Source organism: Eulemur rufifrons, chromosome 6 (genome assembly GCF_041146395.1).
Source record: "Eulemur rufifrons isolate Redbay chromosome 6, OSU_ERuf_1, whole genome shotgun sequence".
Lineage (NCBI taxonomy): Eukaryota > Metazoa > Chordata > Mammalia > Primates > Lemuridae > Eulemur > Eulemur rufifrons.
The window spans coordinates 5,681,424-5,699,254 of record NC_090988.1 but is presented as its reverse complement, the minus strand read 5'-3'; the positions used below and the strand labels follow the sequence as shown (position 1 = coordinate 5,699,254).

Genomic DNA, 17,831 nt, shown 5'->3' with positions numbered 1-17,831 from the left:
AGGGAATGATTAGTGTAGGGACCAAGGCCCTTTGCCTCTGAAAACTTCGCTGAAAAATCAGTGACGTAAGGCAGATTGATTAATAGGAGAAAAGTCATACAACTTTATTTAACATGTGTACAAGGGAGCTTTTAGAATGAAGACCCAAAGATACAGGGAAAATTGTCCATTTTTATGCTTAGATTCAGCAGAATGTGGACAGCCATGTGGAAATGTGATTGGACAGAAAGGGTATGAGCTAATGCTAACAGACCGAGTGGGAAACCCAGCAAGGCCTGTCTGTCTGGATTCTTCCTGGCCTCTCTGGGCAGCATTCCTTGCTCTGGGTGTGGGGCAGGGCCCTCTCTGGACTGGGGGTCTTAGGACCTACAGTCAAACAAGGTAGGTCAGATAGTTTCTTTACGGCCAATTTTTACGCAGAATAATTTTAGGTTTTATGGCTGGATTTTGAGAAAAGGGGTTCTGGTTTCTATGGCCCACCTTGGGGAAGAGGGATTCTAGTTCCTACGGCTAACCTCAGGGAAGAGTGGGACTGGGACATAGGAGGACAGGAGAAGGTCAGAGAAAAACTTTTGTTTCTGAGGCCCTCATCCTGGGGTACTGTGTTCTGAGCTCCAACACTAGTTAGTTATAAGGCAGTAGATTTAGGCCTTGCGGACTAAATTCTCAGTTTCATGCCTGAGAAGTTCAGCCCCTCTGCTGGCTCCTTACAGCCCATGGGGTTAGACATGAGCTTTGTTCACCTACCGGATTATCTCTCTGCCTCCCCAATTTCCAAAAGAATGCAGTTGAAATAAGCAGTTTTGTCATGTCTGGAGAGGAAATTATAGGGAGATCCATCTCCTTTGCTGAGGTTTCTGATACAAGAGCCCAGAGCCCCAGCGCAGAGCCTTTCAAAGAGGACGGGCTCTGGGTTCAGGCCCATGCTCTCCAGTAGCTCTGCAACCCGTGACACCCAAGCCAGCCTCGCTGAGCCTCCTCTTCTCTTATTAGGATATTAATCATGAAGATCGAATAGGGCAGTGTGTAAAGTGCTTAGCAGAAGGCCTAAATGGTAGCAAATGCTCCATAAATGTTAGTGGTTGTTCTGAGCGTAGTACTAGTCACTGCTGCTCAAGCACAGTGTGTTTCTTGCACTTCCTCACCCTCTGAAGTGCAGCCTCTAGAAGTGCTTCCTGCTCTGCTGGGTTTGGGCAGCGCACCCGGGCACATGACTGGGCAAGGCTGTCGCCCAAGCCCCTGCTGGCTCGGCATGGGGCAGGGACAGGCTGCCTGCTCATGGTGTGGGTGTTGTCCCAGAGGCCTGAGCCCCTCGCTGGGGCCCAACATGTGTCTCTGGGGGGTGACATAGCAGCGGGCTCCCCTGAGGAACAGCAAATCAGCCAGACCCGCACCTTGCAGGATCGGAACAACCAAGGGGGCCCCTCTCCTGATGTGGCTGGAATTAAGCTGTCTGCGGCTCTGCTGAGAACGGCAGGCACAGATGGGGGCTTTCTGTTTTCCACAGAGAAATAAATGCTTTATTTAGAATCTCTCCCTCTTACTCTTCAGGCTACCCCGTCCCCAGCCGTGTGACACTGAGGAATGAGGGCAGACGATGACTTATCTTATTTCTCCCCCACAGGCCTTGGAGGACCGCGGCATTGTGGAGCTGCTCTTGACTTCAGACAACAAGGATGGCCTGAGCAAGGGACTCGTGCATGGAGGTACCTAGGGGCAGGCAGCTGCCCCGCCGGGCCGGGGGCTCCCCCAGGCGGGGTTGAGACACCAGCAGGACTTTCCCTGGGGCCCTGGGCTGCAGAGGGTTGGAGGGCCGTGCCAGACACGGAGGTGCCCTGGTCAGCCCTGCAGCTGCGCTCCCACCCTGCCGAGCTCTCGGGGCACCGACCGCGCTCTGCAGACCACTGCCCTGCTTGCGGGCTTCCTTCTGCCAGAAAATGGCCGCTGCTTTCCCCGACTGCGCAGGCCCCAAACCTTGTAGTCCTCTGAGCCCTCCGCGCCGTGTGCCCGGCACACCCGCCATCATCACATCCTTTTCATCTTGAGCTTTCACCTCCCAGTACATCCGGAATCCAAACAGGTCTCACCACCTCACCTGAGGCACCGTTCCTCGCTCACGTTGCTGCCGTAGCGTTTGGGCTGACCTCCCTTTTATTCAAGGACTCCTCTACAGCTTTTTCCCAACACAGCAGCCTGTGTGTGCGCGCCTTTGAAAATGTCATCCGGATTATCTTACTTCCCGCGGGAACTCCAGGTGTCCCCAGCTCAGAGTGAAGCGCAAGTTCTGAGAATGACCCAGAAGGGCATCCCCACCGGCCTCCCGGCCAGCTGAGCTCCCCCTGCTGCTCCCCTTTGCCCACTCTTTTCCACCCTCCCTGCTGTTCCTGGCATACACTGGACCCCAGCCCTGGGGACTGTACACTCCTTCCAGAGAGCGGCGCGGCTGCTGAGGCCTCCTTGTTCACAGTGAGGCTTTCTCTGAGCACCCCATTTGGAACAGCACTTCTTCCTGGGGCTCCCTAGCCTTCTCCCCTGCTGCCTTTTGCCCTCTAACATTCGGGGTAGTTTATTCATTGTTTCGCCAAAGCAGTAAGCCCTGCGGGGCTGGGCTTCGCCTGTCCTGTCAGGCTGTGCTCTCCCGCACAGACCTGGTTTGTGGACTGAGAAGATGAAGCGCCCCCCTACGGGCTGCGGCGGGCCATCCTGCGGTCCCGCTGCCCCACTGCATGTCCTACGCTTCGCTGTGCTCTTTTGCATTTCCCTCCATAGCCTGAGCTGCTTGAAGATAGAGACGTCTGTCTCTATATCCGTGCAGCAGTGCCTGGCATGTGGCGCAGGGAATGACTGTTGGATGAATGGGGAGGAGAAGGTTCTGGTCCCCAGGCAGAGCAAGTTGGTCAGGGACCCAGACCCGGCATCTCAGGGCAGGACAAGGACCAGCAGCAATTCCCGCTCTGTCCACGCGGTGGCACTGCCTCCCCGTGGCTGCTTCCGCGCCCTGGCGCAGGCTGGAGGGGCTGTGGCCACGCAGGGGAGACTCCTTTGATCCCGCTGTACATTTTCAGCACTTGGCGGTCTCCTGATGACAGGCCCTGCGAGGGTGAGGATGCTGGGCGTCTCCGAGAGCAGGCTGCCTTCTCTGTGTCCCCCTCCTTCCTGCAGGCACTGCCCTCGTGCCCCGGGTGCCACCTGCTGCCTGGAAATTTTTTTTCATTAAGTATTAAAAAATTAGTTAAAATAATGCATCCACATGGACTAAAAATAAATGATAGAAAATGCTTACGGAGAAACGCAGTGTTGCCTGCTTCCTCATCCCATTCATCAGAAATGACCATTTTCAACTCTTCTGACTTTTTCTTCAGGTATTTTCCTTCATATTTCTCAACAACATGCACATAGAACCCTGCATTCAGAACTTGCTTTCAGTTCTGCCTATTGGCATCTTGTTCCAGTGATGACTTGGCTTTCTTTGCTGCCCTCGCCCCTTTCCTGCCAGCGTAGCTGTTCACAGTCCTGATGGCACGGGCATCACGGACACATGCGGATCCCTCCCTGCAGCTGCTGCCCGTGGCCACCCCTGCACGGTGTTTGCGAATTCTCGGGTGTCCGGCGGCCGCTGCTGCCCGTGGCCACCTCCTGCACGGTGTTTGCGAATTCTCGGGTGTCCGGCGGCCGCTGCTGCCCGTGGCCACCCCTGCACGGTGTTTGCGAATTCTCGGGTGTCCGGCGGCCGCTGCTGCCCGTGGCCACCTCCTGCACGGTGTCTGTGAACTCTCGGGTGCCCGGCGGCCGCTGCTGCCCGTGGCCACCTCCTGCACGGTGTCTGTGAACTCTCGGGTGCCCGGCGGCCGCTGCTGCCCGTGGCCACCTCCTGCACGGTGTCTGTGAACTCTCGGGTGCCCGGCGGCCGCTGCTGCCCGTGGCCACCTCCTGCACGGTGTCTGTGAACTCTCGGGTGCCCGGCGGCCGCTGCTGCCCGTGGCCACCTCCTGCACGGTGTCTGTGAACTCTCGGGTGCCCGGCGGCCGCTGCTGCCCGTGGCCACCTCCTGCACGGTGTCTGTGAACTCTCGGGTGCCCGGCGGCCGCTGCTGCCCGTGGCCACCTCCTGCACGGTGTCTGTGAACTCTCGGGTGCCCGGCGACACCTTGCTTTTCAGTGTGCTTAGTTTCCACTTGCAGTGTAATTGTCCCATTTGTTTTTCTTTTCATTTCAACTCTTCTCCTTTTTCCCCTTTCTCCCTCACCCCCTCCCAACCACCTTCTCATTTAAACAAATACTTTGCCAGAGACCTTCCTGACACCTGTCACAGGTATTTTTCAGATGCCTGTAGGCATCAGCCGTTATGGCAGGTCCGCTCTGGCTGTCCGGAGACCTGGCTCTGGTGTTGCTGGTCTGCCTGGTAGCCTGCTACGTGGCTCTATCCTGAGACCGAACTCTTGTGTGGGGTCCTCTTCCCTGGCACTTTGCAGGCCCTGCCCCTTATGTCCTGCTCCCACTGTGGCTGTGCGGCACACTGCCGTGCTCGTCCCTGACCCTTCTAGGTGTCCTGTTCTCCCCCGCCCCCACTGTGTCTAGAACATTTTAGGATTTTCTTTTTATCCTTGGTATTCTGGCCCTTCACAGTGACATTGTGTGTGTGAGGCTTTCTTCACCTTCACGGGGCTCCCGTGGGTCGTGGGCATCGGCACGTCTCTGTCCACCCATGGCGGCCACCTGACCGTCGCGTTTGTTCCACAAAGCTCTGCCATCTTTTCCTCTGCCCTCCCCGTCATTCCCGCTGCCCGTGTACTGGACTTTCATATCCGTCCTCCAAGTCTCTTATCTTTTCTATTTTTTTCTCTGTTCTTTAGTTCTACTTTCTGGGTGACTTCCTCAACTTCTATCTTCTAGTCCTTCTGTTATCTCCTGAATATATTTCTCTTCTCATAGCATACTTTTTTCACTAAGTGCATACTATGTCTCTCTGACGATATTTTACTTTTTAAAAAAACAGTGTGTGCTCCTTTCATTGGTTCTGCTTGCTCTGTTTTCCCGCTGCCCGTTGTGGTCAGTTTCCCGCTCGGGGCTGTTCTCGGCCTTCGGCTCCTCCTGAGCAGCGTGAGGAGGAGGCAGCAATCGCTGCTTAGGGGCTTCCATGCGGGGGAGGCTGCTGACGGGAGCTCTTCTCCACAGGGGACTGGGCTGCGGTGGCTCTTTCAAGGAGGGAACTCAAATGTCGGTGTTTGGAGGTGTTATCTTTGGCACTAGTGAGTGTCTCTGGAGAAGCAGCTGTTGCTATCAGGACAGCCCTTGTCCGGACTGCCCGCCTTTCATGCTTCACCTCCCACCTCGCCCTCTCCCCCCCAGGCCTGGAGCTGTGCAGGTCCCTGAGGAGGGGACAGGCACAGGTGGGAAGGAGGCCGGAGGCTGGGGACAGGGCTGGGGGCTGGGAGTGGGGTGAGGCCTGGGGCTGCAGTGGGAGGTGGCTGTCACTTCTCTTGCTCTGCTGGGCTGCCGTCAGTCCTGACGTCCTTTTCCAGTGTCCTGGGATTTCTTAACGTCTCCTCTCCCTTCCTGTTCCTTGTGGCCGTCTACTTGTCCATCCTCTAGTGTTTTCGTGAGGTGTCAGGAAGGGTACGAAAGAGACGCTTGTGTTGGGGGAGCCGTGTGAATCCTTGAACTTTGGGATTTCTGCCTGGTCAGTTTCAGGCAGGCCCCAGTCTTCTAGGGGCTTCTAACTGAGGCGAGCGGGGTCTGAGTGCAGGGTCTCATCAAGTGGGTGGCTGGAGGACAGGGGCGGCACCAGGCGATGGATCATGTCAGGTGGGCCGTGTTTGTAGTTCTGCTCTGCCGTTCACTGACTCTGTGACCCTGAGGCAAGTTATTGCACCCCTTGGGGCCCAAGCTATGTTTGTCTTTCCTCACTGGTAATCGGGAACTTACGTCCCACAGGAGAGCCTCAGGGTGGCTGGGCTTGCCAGGCCGGCTCCGTCTCTGTCCTGCCTCCCTGGGCCCACTGGAGCCCAACCTGGCCTGCACCGTGAGCCTCGCTGTTCAGGTGGCCAAGCTCTGCAGCTGGGTGGGCTGAGGGGTCTTTGGAAATTGAACAAACTTAGCGCATCTTCCTCGAGCGTATATTTCACTGATGGAAAACCACTGAAAATAGCACTTTAAATTTTACAAGGAACACATTACGGAGTAGAATGGAAGATTAGCCCTTATCAAGAAATAAGACAGAAGTCTTTGTTTAGGTCATTGCCCTACTGGATGCTTGGGGTGCCAAGTACAGATCAGGCTCTGGTTCCTACAGAAGAATAACAGAAGTACACGCTCTGCTTGTAAAAATCACAGTTAATCAGGGGCAGATGCCTAAACGAGTGGCCGCTGCATCAGCTCCGTGCTGCGTGGTGGAATCTCCGAGATGAACCAGACACGTCTGTCTCCTGGCATCAGAGGCACACGGACCTCTAGTGGGAGACAGAACGGTGTCCAGAACGGTTACTGCGTTGTGCTGGTGCACTGAGGGGGTCTGGGGTGATATAGACAGTCCGTGGCTTTCGGACAGTACTTTGTCTCTTTCTCCTCCTTTTCCTGGACAGTGCTGGCCACCATCAACTTGCAGTCGCCACAGGAGCTGCCGCTGCTGACCAGCCTTCTCTTAAGTGTCCAGGTAAGTCTGGCCCAAGGGAAGCCGCCGGCCCTGCTCAGCACGCATGCAGGGATTCCGAATGCCTGTCGCTGTGCTCAGGTTCCACAGAGCAGGGAGGAGGACTCTGGGCCGTCCCAGCCTGTCAGCTCCTGGCCCGTGTTGCCTTGTGCCTGCAGGGACGCGCTCAGAAGCTGCTCCGGGGGGTGTTGCTGTGCAGCCTGACGCAGTGTACGTGAGATTCGCTGCCCTTGTCAGAGGGGCCCTTTCGGTGCTCCGTGGAGGGCTCTTGACTAGGCTTTTATGGACTCCACTATGAACAGAAACGCTTCCCTGTCCTGTGCCACGTGGGTGTCTGACCTTAACCTGTAGGGCCCCTCCAGTCCCAGAGAGATCATTGTCATCAGCAAGATAGGAAGCCTGGTCTACTTGAGGTCAGAAGGAGAGAGAGAAGAGTGTGTGGATGTATCTCAACATCTGTCAGATTGACGGGCATTCACAGAGCCCTCCTGTTCTGACTGACCTCTCTTGAGTTCGTGTTTCTATGCTAAAGAGACGGATGTGATCGGGCCAAGCTGCAGCCCCCTGTCACCTGGCTCACTGAAGGGTGTGAATGCACCCAGACCTCCCCACCTGTTGCATGTCCACACTGGTCCCTGGAGCGAGAGCTGCTGGAGTGTTTGTACTGACCGAGCGTCTGGGCTGTTTTTCCATCCCAGCTGACGGCCTTTAGAGCCAGGGTCGCGTCTTCAGGCGCAGCCACGTGGAGTCACCACAGCAGCGTGAGGCCACGTGGGATGAGGGCCACATGTGTTTCATGTAACTACTGCTGCAGTGTAGATGGCAGACGGCAGCCAGAATGGGCGGGGAAGGTTCCCACGAGGAGGTGGGACGGGATGGGACCTGCTCCCAGGCGGACTTCTGTGTGACAGACCAAGGAACAGTTTGTGGATCCAGAAGGATCCAAATTGAGTCCTGTCCTCTTTCTTTCCTTCTTCCAGCACTTCCTGAGTGCCCGCCCCGTGTCTGGAGTGGTGGCACTTCATCACTGAGACGATGGGGTCTCTGTCCTCTTGGGGCATATAACCTACTTGGGGACATATGAAATATACAATTTCCCCATAACTAAGTAGAATCGAGCCTGAGTGCTGCCAGAGAGAAGTACGGGATGCCGTGAGCTGCCCCTGCAGCCACCTGGCCACGCTGCAGCGTGTGACCCGGGGGAGTTACTTAAGCTCTCTGTGCATCTCTTCCGCTAGCGGGATGATGAGAGTCGTCTGCTCATAGTACCCACTCACAGGGTTGCTTAGGCTCCAAGGAGGTGACACCTGGAAAGTGCCCAGTTCAGCAGCGGATGCAGCTGGAAGCCTCAGGTTGGTTCCCTCACGGTCATCCTTGGAGCAGTAGCCACACCTGTGTCTTCCCAGGCTGGTTGTCCTGTTAATAGAACGGCACTGCCGAAGGGTTCTCTGTGCAGTCCGAAGATGTCTATTTTTTGTGAGGAAGGGGACTTGGGTGCTTCTTTGTTCCAATATCTAATGCACAACACAGGCCCAGGTCTGCTTGACTTTGGGCTGTCCAGTAGCACCTGGCCAGTCCTGAATGTCCATGCCTACGGTGAAGGGAATGATGCCAGTGTTTCTTGAGCACTTCCTGTCTGCAGGCACTGTGTGCTGAGGGCTTATGTGCACTGTCTCATCTGGCTGTCCCCTCACCACGCAGGCTGCTACTGTTATTACTATTGGACACTGAAGGAGACAGCCGTAGAATGGACAAGGCACCCAGGAAGCAGGCATTAGGGATTCCAGCGCCATCTGCTTGCGGAGCTCCAGCTCTTAATGCCGTTGTGCAGTGCCGTGACCTGGGGCACGGGGGACACCCACTTTCCTTGGCCCTGGCACCCTTAAGCCAAGGAGCCCACTCCAGGTACTGGAGACTCCTGAGATGTGGGACTTAGAATCTGCTTGTCCGTTTTTGGCGACTTAAAGGTGGCACAGTATGTACCTCCCTTCTTGGGAGGTAGATGGCTCATAAAGAAAACCAAGCCACAGTCTTGCTAAGAAATTATTGGGACTTCTTTGGCTTTTACCCAGGTACGGCTGGTGCCTTCTACTCAGTGGACCACAGGTGTCCCATCACTCTGGGTCAGATTTGGTTGCTGTGTATACAGTTGCCTTCTAAGTATAAGGCCATTGCTGACAGAGAGCAGACTTGATAAACAGTTACTGAGTGAATGAGAAAGGCTTTCCAGTGCAGAGCCTGAAATACCAACATATTAGTCCTTACACCTCGCCCAGGTGCTCTGGGGCTTTTGCAAACACGGTGGAGTAGAGCATGGTCCCAGGAATGACCTCTGCCTCCTTGGGGCCATGCTGCGGCAAAGTCAGTATTCTGGAGCAACACTTGTTGAGTGTCCCAGCCAAGGTGTGAGTCCCGATTGTGGCTGCAGAGCCTGCATTTGTAGCTGTGCTGTAAGGCCCTGATTTTGGGGTTCAGAAAATTGTTGCAAACTGCTGTTTAAAGTAAGCTAGACCTTGGGGAGGGCCCCCTCTGTAGCCTCTGACTCTTCTGGCTAAGGGGAAGCAGCACCTGGGGGGTGCTGTGTCCCCAGTGTGCCTCTCAGCATGTCTAGAGTTATCCTTGGAGTTACCCTGGATAGAACATTTTCCTTCTCTGGAAGGAGATAGGCAAAGCTTGGCTTGATCTGGAAAGCACACTAATATCTTCTTGCTAGCACGTATGTGACATTAAAACCACATCAAGCTATTAAGGTCTATTGCACTGACTTTTGTGGCCGCTTCTGCTCTGCACCTACAGGTGTGGAAGCTGTATGAGGTGAGTGAGCCAGTGCAGGGGCATTCAGCCCTCATCTGTGCTCTGCTTCCAAAGGCCTCTATGTCAAGGGGTCCTGGGTGGGTTTTGTTAATTGAACACCATTTCCGTGAACATCCTTGAACACGTGTTTTTGCACACCTGGCATCTTTGGGCCAGCCTGCCCTTCTGACTGTCACTTTGTGGTGCCCAGGGGATTCAGCCCAAGATGGTGATGGAGTACTGGACCGGGTGGTTTGACTCGTGGGGAGGCCCTCACAATATCTTGGATTCTTCTGGTGAGTGTTTTGCGGCACCGGCATCCAGTATGTGTGTCAACCTAAGAAGTAAGAGTCAGTTTCAAATAACCTGCCAGTGGATGTGACTCAGCTGTAGGGTGTCGTAGTCAGCTCTTGATACTCCAGAGTCATTTGTCTTGACACTTAAAGTGAACGGTAGGGTTTAACACTGCTTTTTAAATGTTTTTGTAATTAGTAATGCATGCCCTATTGCAAACATTCAGAAAATGTACAAAAAGATATAAAGAAGAAATGCAACTCTCAGAGCCCAGAGAGGGCGTTGTGCTGTATACCGTGCAGGCAGTTCTCTGTACCTCTCTACCTGTACGTGCACACAGAGGTAGCCAGGTGCGGTCATGCCGTGCTGTGTGCCCCCTGCGTGTGCCAGTAATGACACCTATGGCCAGCTTTCTCCACTTCTAGATACAGACTTAGATCCCTGTTTAACGAATGTGAAGAACCCCATTCTAAACCACAGTTTATTGGCCCAGTCTCTTAGGTTGTTTCTAGTGGTTTTGTTAATTGAATGCCATTTCACTGAACATCCTTGAACATGTGTTTTTGCATACCTGGCATGTTACGTGTTTTTGCACACCTGGAGTATTATTTCCCTATGATAAGCAAAAGAATTGCTATGTTAGTGCAATTCTCCCATGTGTGTTTACCAGACTGCCCTCCAGAAACATTGTAGCCATTTTTATGCACCATTATGAAATGAGAGTACCCATGTCCCACATACTCATCGAGTATTAAGATAATTTTTACTATTTGCCTGTTTGAGATGTCATTGTTTAGTTTGCATTTCTTTGATTTATATTAATAAAGCATGTCCTTAGTAGCCATTTATTTTTCTCCTTTGATAATATCTTGTCATATCCTGGTTCATTTCCTAGTAAAGGTAGGGCCGGGCAGATGGTCAGGATTAGATCTCTACCGATGAGCCCATCTCGGCACGTTCTACAGAGCGAGGTGCAGGGGAGCCGTGCACTGGCTGGAGGGCCCAGTCCCTTCCTCCTCCCCTGATCTTCTGTGATTGGGGTTTTAGTGAGCGCCGGGGGACAGGGCAAGGACGCTGGTCTTGGGGCGGAGGTTTGGGAGGATGAGAGCAGCGAAGGGACCTGTGGCTCGCTCAGACGCTGAGTCGCTCCGCATGTCCCTCTGTCCCCTTCTGTAGAGGTTTTAAAGACAGTGTCCACCATCGTCGATGCCGGCTCCTCCATCAACCTCTACATGTTCCACGGAGGCACCAATTTCGGCTTCATCAGTGGAGCCATGCACTTCCATGAGTACGAGTCAGATGTCACCAGCTACGGCAAGTACCCCTCAGCGCTGCCCTCCCCAGCCCGCCCCAGCACGTGTGCGGAGAGGACTTTAGGGCCAACTCTGGCACCCTTAATGCTGCTGGCTATAAAGTGTGTGGGAAGGTAGGGGCTTTGCCCGAGTGGTCTCTTCAGACTTCCAGAGCAGTGGGAGGTGAAGGCGGTCGGTGCGCCATGAGCCAGCTGCTCGGCCCAGAGGCCTCTTGGAGCTGAGAGGAGGCCCCCCCCCAGGGTGACAGGAGGGACGCAGCCTCCCCTCCCTACCCAGGCCCTTGAGGGCATGTGGCCCTGCCCCGCTTTAGGTTTAGAGTCCCCAGAGGGTAGAAATTCCATCTGCAGCGAGAAATTTAGAGTCATGCTGTGATCGTGGGCAGTTTTATAGTGTTTTATGGTATTTAGTATTTAGAGTGTTTTGCCTCCCAAACTGCTGAGATGAGGACCCTGCTGCCCTACCCTAGCTTCCCTCTCTGTGTGCTGCCGTATGCACGTCCTGGGGACGGGAATGACCTCAGCAGGCTCCGGTGTCTTGCAGACTATGACGCTGTGCTGACAGAGGCCGGAGATTACACAGCCAAGTATATCAAGCTTCGAGACTTCTTTGGCTCCCTCTCAGGTACCCAGCAAACTGCAGGTGTCACCTCTGGCTCAGGCCCTTGCCTCTGCTCTGAGACCCTGAACAAGTTCTCTCCTTGCTGTCCCCCCCAACCCCGCCAATCTGTGTGCAAGAGCATCCTAGACAAGGACGGGAGAGTCGGAGACACTGACTGTTTCCATCGTAGTTCACACCTTGCCAGCGTCACCTCCGTATTTGTAGTGTCAAGGCTCCTTCTCTCACGTGGATATGAGACCCCCACTGTCCCCAAGGCATTGCCCTCTAACAGGGGTCTAGGTGTGGGCTGACACCTGCCCTGTTCCTGTTGGCGCGAGGAGACGGGCACACCAGCCCGGGGGGAGGAGCTGGGTGGGGGGTGGCAGAGGCATTGGCAATCTGGGTCGTTTGGGGACAGCCCTGCTGTGTGTCTGTGTGGCAGGTGCCCCTCTCCCTCCCCCACCTGACCTTCTCCCCAAGACTACGTATGAGCCGATGATGCCAGCTTTCTACCTGTCCCTGTGGGACGCCCTCAAGTACCTGGGGGAGGTGAGTGCTGCGGGCAGTCATGGGGGTGCTGGGGGGAGGGAAGCCCACTGTTGATGGCGTGGAGTCCACTCTCCAACTTAGAGCTCAGAGTGAAGAGGGGCAACTCATGCTAGAGTATGAAGTGGAAGGAACAAGGGAACTGGGAGAAGAATGGGGGGTCCCCATGGGCCTTTCCTTTCTCCAGCCTCAGAGAGGAGGGAGGGGGCAGAGGAATGGCCTCCTCCCCTGTGAGGGGATCGCCTGCCGCAGCTGGTTCGGAGGGTGCTATTTGCAAAAACAACCGTGGTTCCAGAGCTAAAAGTCCGCTCGATTGCAGGGCTCTACCCTCCTATTACCCCGGTGTCCCATCCCTCATCCCTGTGACCCCGGAGAGCCACGGGTTGAGTGTGATGAGACGTCAGAGCCCCTGCCTCTTGCCCCGCGTGCCAGCTCCCGGGCGGGGCCTGTCTGCTACCCCGCAGCCTAGAAGATGCTGCTGCCACTCCGTCCTGAGCCTGGCCCTGGGCTCCTGTCTCTTCTGTACGTAGCCAGTCAAGTCTGAGAAGCCCATCAACATGGAGAACCTGCCAGTCAATGAGGGGAATGGCCAGTCCTTTGGGTACATTCTGTATGAGACCACCATCACCTCGTCCGGCATCCTCAGCGGTCTTGTGCGAGATCGGGGGCAGGTAGGAGCACCTCTTTAATTGCTGTGACCTCCTAGTGACCAGCTCTGCAATGTACGCCTGACTCTGCTGTCAGCGTGTAAAAATTGTCTGTGCCTGGTGGCTTTTGATCTTTCCCAGCCATGCTGGTGGGCATTCATTTGTACCCTTCCTGGCTGACCCCCGCCTTGGCCCGTGTGACACTGTGCTGCCACCTTCTTGGCTTGGCAGAGGTCCCTCTTGCCTTGCCTCCTGGTGACCCTTGATGCTTTCCTCTGTTCCCTCCGGCAGGTGTTTATGAACACGGTATCCATAGGATTCTTGGACTATAAGACAACGAGGATCGTAATCCCGTTGGTCCAGGTTTGTTATCCTGGGAGCAGGCCACGGCTGGCCCCAGCTACTTCCGAGGGAGTCTGGTGGGAGTCACAGAGAAAGAGCTAGAAGACAGGCGGCTCCTTACCCGTGAGCTGCAGGTGGAGAGGGGCAAGCATGGCCGTCTGACCAGCTGGGGCGCTCACTGCCACCCTCAGAGTGGAGCGAAGGACTGGGCTCCACACACAAGTCCCGAGGTGCGGCTGTGACTGTCTGGCCAGGTATTCTGGCAGTCATCATCGGCCACTGTGTTCCTGGCAGGGTCACATGGTGCTGAGGATCTTGGTGGAGAATCGTGGGCGAGTCAACTATGGGGATAATATTGATGACCAGCGCAAAGGTGGGTCCCGGCACACGCTGAGAAAAGAGCAGCCCGTGTGTGTGTGGCACATGTGGGCTGTCCCATGTCTGTGCCACACGCCAGCAGGCTGTGAGGCCCGGGGCGGAGGTGGGGGCTGGTTGTCCTACACGTGAGGCCAGGTCTGAGTGGGCCAGGGAAGCCCGCGGGGTTCTGGCCTCCTTCCCTTCAGCCCTGCACGCCTGTGGTGTCCGTGCACGCACAGGAACTGAGCTGGCCTCCGGTCTCCCGGCTGCAGTGGGCTCCAGCAGGGGACGTCTGCCGGGGCAGTGCTGAGCAGCCAGGGACGCGATTCCCAGGAATCCAAAGCGGGGCCCAGGGCCGGCCTTCTTGGGCCTCCACACTGGATGTCTTTTCTCCATCCGTCTTGGGGAGCCATAGATTGTCTCAGGTGTGGTGGGGGCAGGAAGCGAGACATACAGTCAGCAAAACCCCTTGACAACGTGCCCCTCTGGGAATATCCCACCAGTTCACTGCATTTTTTCTGGCCGACTAAATCTTTTATGCCTTAATTTAACCCTTCCCTTAAAAAAAAAAATCTATCAGTCTAAATGTGGGTGGTTTCAGGTAAGTTATTAAAAACAAAAACTCAGACAAAATAAATCCTACTACGGCGGACAGAATTGGCGACCTCCCCGTGCTCTCAGGGGTGTTTGTGTCTGTAATGGAGGAAACTCGCAAAGCTCTTCCTTGGTCGGAATTTCAGCCGAGAGCCTTCTGGTGGCCAGCCAAGGAAGCGATGTGGCCCAGAGGTGGGGCCTCCTGGATCCTGAGGGTCAGGACCTCTCCAAGTGGCTCGTGGCGCTCCCTCAGCTCCCTCCCTCCCCTGGACAGTTGCCGAGGTTCCTCTCCCTGTCCCAGCGCCCTGGGTCCATCCTCATGTCCTTCCTTGTTCTCTTGGGTTAGAAGGAACTGCCGGCCCCACCCTTGCTTCAGCCTTTGTGTCCCCAGAACCCTCATCACAGGTGTCCCGGCCGCTCTCTGCGGAGCCCTGTCCTCTTCCTGTAGTGCGCTGGTGTAAGTCACAGACCTCCCCCCAGGCCCTGGGACGCCTCTGCACAGTCCCCAGTCTCCGAGTTCCACTCTGGCGACTCAGCAGCGCCGTGGGCGGGAGGACCGTGGGAGCCACTCTGGGACCGCCGTGGCTGGCCCAGTCCCCAGGGCACTAATCCGTCCGTCGCTACTCAAGTGTGTGCAGTTCCTCAGCATTGGATACCCAAGTGATAGTGCCCTCTGCTCACAGTTTAAATACTTTAAAATGTATCTTTAATCCTCGGTGGTGCACAGGATTTCTGGCTGAGTTATTAGGTCCATTTACTCTGGACTCCACTGAGACTGACGCTGCAGCTAGGTCAGAACCCCTGTGACCTCTTGGTCATCTGGAGCATCCCTCAGGGGAGGCTGGAGGTTGTTCTTGCCCTGTGACACCTCTGCTCTGTCACCGACCTCAGATGTGTCCTTCTTCCCTGAAAAACCTTAGGCTCTTCCTCATTCTCGTCCTCCTCGGGCCTTCTAGGGAGGTTTTGTTCCAAGTGGAGAGCTGCTTGGGCAGCCTACGCTATACTTCAGCACCTGAACTTCCCAAGAACTTGCCTCCGGTGGCCCTGGCCTGGTCTTAGGGCCTGCTCGTGTCTCCTTGCCTCCCTCCCACAGGTTTAATTGGAAATCTCTATCTGGATGATTCTCCCCTGAAAAAATTCAGAATCTACAGCTTGGATATGAAACAGAGCTTCTTTCAGAGGTGGGTCCCTGCCCTGTGCAGCGTGTGAGCTCACAGTGTGCAGCGGACAACGCTCTTCCTCACCCCGCTGGGCCCGTGCGTGTGCCCAGACCCGGAGGCCGCAGCGGCGTGCCCAAGGGGAGGGTAGCACCATGGGAGCAGACCCTGAGCAGGACGGGGGGTGCCTTGAGGGCCTTGGATGGGGAAGAAACATGCTTGGGAATTAGGTGCAGCCCTGCAAGCAGATCTGAGAAAGTGCCTCCCCCTCCTGCCCCGTGTTCTGCCCTTAGGTTCGGCATTGACAAATGGAGTTCTCTCCCAGAAGCACCTACGTTTCCTGCTTTCTTCCTGGGCGGCTTGTCAGTTGGCCCTTCCCCTTCTGACACCTTTCTGAAGCTGGAGGTCTGTAGGCCCCCTTCCCTGCCAGGGTGTCCTCTCTCCCTCTCAGAGGGCCCTGAGCCCAAAGCTACAAGTGCTTGGCCTGCCGGATCCCTCTGCAGCCTGCGCCCAGCGGGCCTCCCTATCCGAAGGCTCGGGGCGCAGGCGCAAAGCAGAAGCACTACCTGGTGTTTCTTCGGGCCCAGCTTCATACGTCAGTCTGAGCTTGGGTGCCCTGCCGGGGATGCTTAGAGCTAGTGGGACAGGAGACAGACACCCCATCCTTGACCCTTGCGGTTGTTCAAACCGTGGCTCACTGTGGTCTCTCAGAACCTGAGAAAAGAATGCGTAGTGTGTGTTTGTTTCTGCCTTCCTGTGTGCCTGTATATTTGGTGGCTTTCACGGTAGACTAATACCCTTCCTACTCTGTTTGAAGGGCTGGGAGAAGGGGGTCGTATTCGTCAATGGCCAAAACCTTGGACGCTATTGGAACATTGGACCCCAAAAGACCCTCTACCTGCCCGGTCCCTGGTTGTACACAGGAATCAACCAGGTGGGAACATGTCCAGCCTCCTTCCCTTTCCCCCGAGACACCTGGCCCGTCCCTGCCCTCCCTGGCATCAGTGTTTCCCTGGGAGCCCTTGGTGAGGGCAGAAGTTTCAGTCAGCCTCTTCCTCCCTCTTCCTTGGTGCCGATGAGGGTCCCTGTTCCTTCCAGCCTGGTTCCCAAACCCTTCCCTTCCCACCCTGCCGCCTCACAGTGCCCTTGTCCGGCTCCGGGACCAAGCTCAGCGGCTCTCACACCCAGCCCTTGTCTCCCCAGGTGATCATTTTCGAGGAGATGATGGCAGGCCCGATGATACAGTCCACTGAAACCCCCAACCTAGGCAGGAACCAGTACCTTAAGTGAGCAGCACCGCCCGGCACCTCCTTCTGGGGGCGCAGGCGAGCGCCACCTCCTCCAGTGGGCACCGAGCCCCAGCGGGCTGCTCCCTGGCACCCTCCCCTGCAGGAGCGTCCTTAAGTAGCAACCTCAGGGACCAAGGGGCTCCTGTCTGCCCCCACCTCAGTTCAGAACCCGCAACTGAAGAGAAACGTGGGATGGCGTGGAGGGCCCCCTCGTGCCCAGGTGGCTTCTCAGCTGGCTTTGTTGGTGGCGCCTTTCCTGCCTCCCTGTTCCTCTGGGAGAAGCGGAGGGTTGTCTCTGTGTGGGTGGCAGCGTTTAATCAGATCCCCAAGTGCTGCACACCCGGGACCCTCAGAACATGGGCTGAAACGAGGTGGGCATCTCCCCCTGTGCCGCCAGTCCCGCCCGCGGCAGTCTGCTCCTTGAATGCGCTTGGTGGGGACACGTCCCTCCCGGGCCCTTTGTGTTCCTGAAATCGTGGGTCTGTCACCATCTGTAGAGGATAGGGAAGGGGAGTGTCTCACCTGCATTGACTTTGTTCTTCCTTCACAACCTTCCCCGAGCCTTCTCTGGGATTCGCGAAGAAACTCCACTTGAGAAACACGTGATTTCTCCTTTCCAGTCTCGCTGCATCTGACGGGTGACAAGCCGAGCTTGAGAAACAGAGATACTCAGCCGCTTCTTTCCCTAAATTAGCGAGTATTTCCAGTTTTACTTAGTGAAAACACACATCAGTTGAGGAGTATGGGTGGATCCCACAGAAACCACAGCCATCTCTGAGCGTCTGCAGAGGGAGAGGACAGAGGCCCAGCTCAGGGTTGTTGGGCAGGTGGCCCCAGGAAGGTTCGGGTGGCCACAGGCCCACAGGCCTTGCCCCCAGCTCGGTCACCCACCCCTCTACCCGCACCCCCCCCCCAACCCCACCCCACACACAGGCAGCAGGAAGGAGAGGCCACCCTCCTTCACAGCTGTGTCCATGTCCAAATTTGAGACTTGTTCCGGGGATCAAGTGCAATGGTTCGGCTCAGGCTCACCGTCCTGAATTGCAATAAAGCGAAGTTGAATCAAACCCTCCTGGGTGATGTGTCTGGTCTCATCTGTGCCACCCTAAGCCAGCAGAGAGGCAGGTTGGGGTCAGGCTCACGTTCAGCCCAGCTGGTCCTTGAGGGTGCAGACGCTGACCGTCCCCAGTGGTGGATGGTCCACACCCCTGGCTTCCCGCCACCCCTCCTGACCGCGACTCCCCTTGAAATGTC

The 17,831-nt window shown here is 56.0% G+C and overlaps 1 protein-coding gene across 1 annotated transcript in view; it reads left to right on the top strand.

Annotated features, from left to right (window-relative positions):
• Positions 1–17,472, top strand: part of GLB1L2 (galactosidase beta 1 like 2) — a 41,961-nt gene extending 24,489 nt beyond the window's left edge. The window contains exons 7-19 of the mRNA XM_069468664.1: positions 1,625–1,706; positions 6,581–6,651; positions 9,653–9,737; positions 10,912–11,049; positions 11,589–11,669; positions 12,088–12,194; positions 12,722–12,862; positions 13,130–13,201; positions 13,475–13,553; positions 15,225–15,312; positions 15,582–15,693; positions 16,106–16,222; positions 16,492–17,472. Of these exons, the coding sequence (XP_069324765.1) occupies positions 1,625–1,706; positions 6,581–6,651; positions 9,653–9,737; positions 10,912–11,049; positions 11,589–11,669; positions 12,088–12,194; positions 12,722–12,862; positions 13,130–13,201; positions 13,475–13,553; positions 15,225–15,312; positions 15,582–15,693; positions 16,106–16,222; positions 16,492–16,578 (1,260 nt within the window). The 3' untranslated portion in view covers positions 16,579–17,472. The remainder of the gene's footprint in view (positions 1–1,624; positions 1,707–6,580; positions 6,652–9,652; positions 9,738–10,911; positions 11,050–11,588; positions 11,670–12,087; positions 12,195–12,721; positions 12,863–13,129; positions 13,202–13,474; positions 13,554–15,224; positions 15,313–15,581; positions 15,694–16,105; positions 16,223–16,491) is intronic.
• The last annotated feature ends 359 nt before the right edge of the window (positions 17,473–17,831 follow it).